The following is a 7,139-nucleotide window of genomic DNA, read 5'->3' as shown; positions in this document are numbered from 1 at the left end:
ATAAATGAACTAAATTTTATAATTTTTATTATTCAATTACGTAATTTTATTCAAAAAATAGTCGATGATACTTCACTACTTATGGACCTCAACTTCATACCCGTCAAAACTGTATAATATACCCATTAAAAATATAAATAATAAGAGAATAAAATTTAAATAGGAAGAGTATATTATTGGTCAAAAATTTCAATTCCTCTTTTGATTTAAGAATATTTGTACAAAGCCTTCAATGTCATGCATTTTCTTGGCTTTTGAAGTTCTGTTTTAATTTATAACGAATATATTAATTTTTAGAAATTGATAGTGAAAATTAAGGCAAAACCTTCTATTTTCAACATATTGGAGTTCCTCGTAGTGATTGAAGTTCTTTTAGAAATACACAATGTTATACTTTAACAGCTGTTACTTAATGGAGAATCTCTTTAGTAATTAAGAAGACAAAATCTTCAGAACAGGAGACTTGAGAGGAAAACAATGAAAATTAAATATATAGATATTTAACATCTTGTTGTATTTATTTTCAATGAACCTTTACAAACTTAGACAATCTAAAATATGAAATTGAATGGATGGGAATCTATCATTTCTTCAAACCTTGCCACGAGTAAGGTATACTTGTAAGTTGTAATAAGAGCTACCGGCTATAAATCAATTTTTAGTCCTTAAACCTTTAATTTTAAGTTATGATGAAACCCACCCATGATTGGCCCAATTGGTTTTAATTCTCAGGCCCATTTACAATATGGGCTGAAATATTTAACAGGTCCTTTTGTTGGCCAACAAGTTTCTGCTAAAACTAAAACCCACCGATGATAGGTCCGGGATTTTCATTTTGGGCTGCCCCACAAAACCCGTTCGAAAACCTCGTTCAGCTCTAATTCTAATGGCGCTAAACACCCACTGTAGAAAGATAGAAAGAAGCAGTAGACTATCAGCTCTGCTCTGTGTTAATCATTTCTATCGTTTTAAGTTCTTCAATGGAAGTAGTCAAGGTAAACTTGTAACTGTAATTCATTTACTTCAACTGTAATCAGTATTTTTTTTTTCTTTTTGTTGCACTGTGAAAAATACTAGAATGATTGATTGGAGATATCTAGGGCTTATATTTCAAGTGTTGTGTATGTATTTTTAATAAATACTTTTGTTGTTGATATACTTGACAGTCTGTGATGCTGCCGGTTTAGTTGATATTGAAATTCATATCTGCTATTGAATTTATCCATGTTACAAATTCAACATCAGCCGAGCGAATTACATTTCCCATTCTTTGCTAATTTTACTTTAGTAATGAGGGGGTGGAATTATAGATGTTATGACTATGGATATCTCACGTTTGTTATGAGGAGACTCACGTTTGTAATATCAAATATCTAACTAGTAAATAAAAAGAATATTTTAAAAAATCACATTTTTAGTAATGTTATTGCCTGGTGTGGTATTGAATTCCCTTTAATAATGTATTGATTTTTGTGGTGTCATGCTGGCTGTTCGTCATACTAATTTTATCTGTATACAGACTTTCACATATGAATGGGATGGAGAAAGAAAGGAATAGAAACAATTTTAAGAGAAAATTTCTGTTTTGATTGCTTTGATTTGTTGATTATCTTCATTTGGATCTGTCATTAAGTCATTGCTCTTGTTGTCCATTCATGATGTAGTTTGATAAAAATTGATGACTTGTTTATTTATGCTCTTAACAAGAAAAGAAAAAAAAAGTTACATCTTATAACTTTTTTGTTCACTGCAGCTATGTTTATCTAATGATACTGTGGAGAATGGTGATTATTGCTCAATAGTTCTTGAGTTCAGTGAAAATGATCCTTTTCTTGATAAAAAGAAGGTGAGAAATAAAAGAAACACTGCACAATTAGTTTTCTGTCATTTCATTCTTCACAAGCGTTGTTGATTCATGTATTTTCATTTTCATTATTTTATTGACAACTGAGAATATGGTCATAAATTTATAGTCAAATTTCTTAAATGATAATCTTATTCGGACTGAAAAGAACTACTCCAATTTGATTGAGTCTTTTAGTCTGTAACTTTGTTTTAATTGTTTTATTTTGGCAGAAACTACTGCTTGACAAGGGTTTTGGAGTCAAGGTACCAATGCACCTTAAGAGCCCTTCATCGCTTGATTCAACATGTAATACTTTGGAGATAATGCTTCAGATAGGAAGAATAATCCACTTGGATGAGGTCATTTCCAACTCTAGAAAACTCATTTTTCAACTCATTAGACATTTTGATCCTGGTCATTGGGAATTTGTTGAAGGAAGTACTTGGTACTTATTTGTTTCTAGGAAGTATCAAGGTAGATAATTTGGTGCATGGGTTTGTTTAATATTTTTTCATTGATGATGGGAGAATGTCTTCCTTGCTTGTCTAATCAATCAAGATAAGAAAGGCAGAAAAAAATATAGTTCACTGTTCCTTGATTGCAGTCTATCAGTGTGCAATTGATGATTTTATGATGTGCTTGGTGTGGTTGCAGGTGGAACTCTATTTTGGTGAACATGATGCACAAGTGGGATTTTACAGTACTAGGAACGAACTGGAAGCCCTTAATTCAATACTTTTGCTTGTGAATAACTCACTCTCTGGTCAAATGTACAAGCAAGTGAATGTCCTGCAACACTTACAAGAGCTGCTCATTGATAAAATCCAAAAAATGGGGAATAAGTATAATGAGAAAACAAAATTTTGTAAAAGCTATATTTGTGACAAAGAAAAGATTTTAGTACAATGGGGTGAAAACAATGGCGTTAGAATGAAATTGGAGATTGCTTGTAAGTTTTCAAGATTGAGGTTGCTTTTCTGGTATTTCCTTATAAGCGTAGATTTGCTCTCTTTCTTTCCCTCCTTCCTTCCCCTACTTTCTTCCTTTTAAATCTTTTTATTTTAGGACAAGGTGGGGTGGGGTGTTAGGGAATCTAAGATGTTTTCTGTCCAAATCCATCATTTTTGCTTAAAGCATTCAGTTTGGTATTTAATATGTTATGTTTTCATGCTGCATGTATCTTGCAGCTATTGAAGCAGCAGGTAGAGGAGCCATTGCAATTGAAGATTTGAAAGTTGGAGATATTGCCTTGGAGATCCCTGTGTCAGTTATCATTTCTGAGGATATTGTATACCAATCTGACCTGGTATGCTTCTAATTTGAAAATTACTCTTGGGAATTCAGGGACTTTCATGTATGTTATGTCACAAACATGCTTTGAAAGATTTAGGATGAATAAAAGTAGGATAAATGTCCTCATCTTTGAAGAACAATCTCATACATGTGCCATGAATAAAAGTGGAAACTGAAAATCATTTAATTTAAATGAATACATCTACAATGAATCCCTATTACAATGTAGACACTATATCAATTTATGTTGCTTCCAAAACTTACACCATTAGGCTTAAAAAATAGAGCAGACAAAAAATGTATTGAATATTGTGTTATATTTAGTTTTTGGGTGTGTAACTGTTATTTATGAAACTATCAAGCAGCATATTGAAATTTTATAAATTTTAAAAGCAGCCTCACACTTTTTTGGAATATCCAAAATCCTTCTAAAAATCACTAACATCTTTCACATTTTTTAAAATTGTAATTCACCTCCAAACATGATCATACATCAATGACACCCCTATTGATACTTATACTAATAATTATTTTTATAAGTATTAAAATTAATATAATTTAGGGATGCAAAAAACTATTTAATAAAAATTTGGGGACAAAACATTATTAGATTGAGGGTTGTTTGGTCTTTTCAACAATCTTATAAAAAATTTAACATGTGAAAAGATAACTTTTTCAAACTTAAAAAGTGAGAATCTGTTATTTCATCAAACCTTGAGTGGACAATAGTCATTTGGCCTTTATATATTTTTAAAAAGTATAGTTTATTGTTTGGCTTGGTTTGGAAACTACCCAAACGGCAACCCAATCCGTTAACCGTTTTTCCAAAATTTATCAATTCAAATCAAACTGTTTTTTAAATCAAACTAAATCAAATCGTAATTTTTTAATAGTTCGGATTGGATTTACGGTTTGAACTGAATTACGTACATCCTTACTAAATTAGAGATCTTATTCCCCATAAGAAGAAGCTAACTCTCATGTAATTATGTGTGCTGAAATAGAATTTTTTCCCAATTGTATATGTCTCTCAATTTATATGGTATCAGATTCTATTGATTCAAGACCTATTTGAGCATGGTAGATTGAGCTTAAAGAAGCCAAACTCTGGGTTAAAACCCAATTGAACCCATGGATTGGACAAGAAGAGTTAGACCCTGTTTTGAGCTGAGCCAAGAAGAGTCAATCCTTAGTTTAAATATGCTATTCCATGTATGACAAATGTCAATTGTTAGGTGTTGGAATATATGAGTCCCACATTGGAAAGAAAAATAAAAATGAAAGGTGTCCATAGATAAACTTTTTTAGATGACTCTAAAATTTTTCTTTATCCATTTAACATGTCTGTATCTTTGGTGCTGTTTAGTCATGTGAGATTCAGTTTACTGGTAAAGATGGAATTGCAAGTGTGGCATAACTCCATTCATCAAGATTGATCCATTACAGTGTTGTTAAAAAACTTTGTGTGGGTGCAGTATAATATATTGCAGAAGATTGATGGGATGTCATCTGAGACTATGTTGTTGCTGTGGAGCATGAAGGAGAAGCACAATTGTGACTCAAAATTCAAATATTACTTTGACACTCTACCAAAAGAATTCAATACAGGTATTCCATTGGCTTTAGGTCTTTGCAGAAAAATAGATGTTGTCAAATCTTCCAATGCTATTTTTCTGCTTTGACTTCTTTTAATTGATATAGGATTGAGCTTTGGAGTTGATGCAATCATGGCTTTGGAAGGGACATTGTTGTTAGAAGAGATAATGCAGGCAAAAGAGGTTATCTGTACTCTATTTGTAAATATATTCAACATATTTGACCACAGTGCTTTGCTTCTTACATGGAAAATTGGAATTGTGGGAAAAGAGTGTCAATGTTGTTGAATCTGAGTTGTTCATCTTTACGCATGAAGCAAATGTTTGTTAATCTGCAATGAATCAAATGTGAATGAGGCAACCATATTTTGTGAGTGTGAATTTCTAGAAAATAAACCTCAATGCTAAGTGTGGTCCAAGTAATATGGTATTTTTTCAGAAGATCAAACGTAAAGCATACAAAATTATGTGTATATTTGTTTGGCTTCCATTTTTCCTATCAAGACTCTGAATTTATGGAAGGGAACGGTAAAATTCTAAATTGATTTTGCAGGATTTCTTTCATGGTGACTTCCTCAGACTTCTTTGTATGTAAATCTAATAGGAAAGAAGAAAAACTTTTATTGAGCATAAGCTGTACTTTTCTCTCTCTTTTTGCAGCATCTGCGCAATCAATATGATGAGTTGTTTCCAGCACTATGCAACGATTATCCTGATATATTTCCTCCAGAGTTCTATACATGGGAGCAGTTCTTATGGGCTTGTGAACTCTGGTACTCTAATAGCATGAAAGTCATGTTTGCTGATGGAAAGCTGAGAACTTGCTTAATTCCTATTGCAGGCTTTCTTAATCACTCGGTACGTTATTCTTTTCTCTATTCCACCCTCTGTTCTTAGTCCCTTGTTTACATCCAGCTTTTTTGAATGGAACTGATGGAACTAAATGTAGTGCAATATACCATCTGAGTTTGGGAAACCTGAGGTACTTAGGTGACAGACCCTAGCATACTTGTTTTATCTGCTTTATTGGGGCTTATTTTATAGTTCTCTAAATGCAAAGCATAGTATAATTGGTTTTGACATGTTCTTTTCAATTTTTGTAGCTATACCCACATATAGTGCAATATGGCAAAGTAGATCCTGTAACTGAATCCTTGAAGTTCCCTTTGTCAAGACGCTGTAGTGCTGGAGAACAGTGTTGTCTTAGCTATGGAAACTTCTCTAGTTCACATCTAATGACATTTTACGGTTTCATACCACAAGGAGACAATCCGTATGATGTTATTCCAATAGGTATTTTACAAGCTCTATAAAACTCTCCTTTTCTACCCACGCAAATCTTCCAAGTGTTTTATAAATTTAAGGTTCTATCATTATAAGAAATCATTTTAATGCAATTTTGTGAATGTACAGTACAGCCAATTACTTCACAAAGGCATGCAGAAATACTTGTTACTTCACAATCTTTGTTCTGTTGCAGATATTGATGTTGGTCAGAATGATAGTATTGAGGATTGTCCCATGTCTAACTGGAGCACCCACATGGTACGGGGTACTTGGCTCTCGAAGAATCACGATATTTTCCATTATGGCTTGCCAACTCCATTATTAGACCACCTAAGGAGACTTCGCAACCCTCTCCATCAGGAAGAGGACCTTGTAATTATTTTCTTACATTTCTTCATTTTCTTTGTATTGCTCTGCCAATTTTCTATGAATTTCATATCTTTTATGTTTTGAGCTTTCCCATATTGCTTTTTTTCCCCTTGAATTGAGTGTGGTTAAGAATTTGATTTTATTCATGCTTTAATTATATATTTATTCAGATCTTTCCTATGCATGATTTTTGTTTTTATTTTTCATTGTTACAGTTGCAAGCTCAGTTGGAGATTGAATTAGAAGTTCTTGAAGATCTCCAATCCGCATTCAGTGCCATGATGGAAAATCTTGGTGACACACAGTTTGTGGATCGGTAAAGAAATTTCTTCTAGTACAAAATTCGTAATTGAAGCTGGAAGGCTTTCTTCTAAAACGAGATTTTGGGTCATCCTTGCAGTGAAAACACAAGCTGGGATGTGAACTTAGCAATGGAGTACAAAGATCTAGAAAGGAAGATTATCTCCTCAAATTTAACTTCATGTTCTGTTGGTCGCAAGTTGGTTGAAAGTGAGTTGTCAAAACTTGTATCTTAAAAGAGTGAGGACACCCTTATCAACATGATGCGTGCCTGAACAGATACAGCCTGCTGACCTCAACAGGTTCAGCTGTCTCCGGCTCCAAGTTCGTAATCCTGCAGGGAATAATGTGGACAACATATATCTCTTTATATTTTTGCTCTCAATGTAGCGCAATCCTGACAACGGAAAATTATTTTTTTAATGAAACTAATCAGAATTCAGCCTAAA

The 7,139-nt window shown here is 33.0% G+C and overlaps 1 protein-coding gene across 1 annotated transcript; it reads left to right on the top strand.

Moving 5' to 3' along the window:
- The first annotated feature begins 841 nt into the window (after positions 1-841).
- Positions 842-7,139, top strand: LOC123199978. Its single transcript, XM_044615040.1, has 12 exons — positions 842-995; positions 1,754-1,846; positions 2,077-2,205; positions 2,501-2,795; positions 3,034-3,152; positions 4,615-4,747; positions 4,841-4,917; positions 5,395-5,592; positions 5,838-6,027; positions 6,215-6,393; positions 6,606-6,706; positions 6,791-7,139. The coding sequence occupies exons 1-12, from the start codon at positions 981-983 to the stop codon at positions 6,924-6,926; spliced, it is 1,665 nt and encodes a 554-aa protein (XP_044470975.1). The 5' UTR covers positions 842-980; the 3' UTR covers positions 6,927-7,139.

The sequence above is a fragment of the Mangifera indica genome, chromosome 17 (assembly GCF_011075055.1).
Source record: "Mangifera indica cultivar Alphonso chromosome 17, CATAS_Mindica_2.1, whole genome shotgun sequence".
NCBI lineage: Eukaryota > Viridiplantae > Streptophyta > Magnoliopsida > Sapindales > Anacardiaceae > Mangifera > Mangifera indica.
The sequence above is the reverse complement of the archived record's forward strand: the minus strand, read 5'-3'. Positions and strand labels throughout refer to the sequence as shown.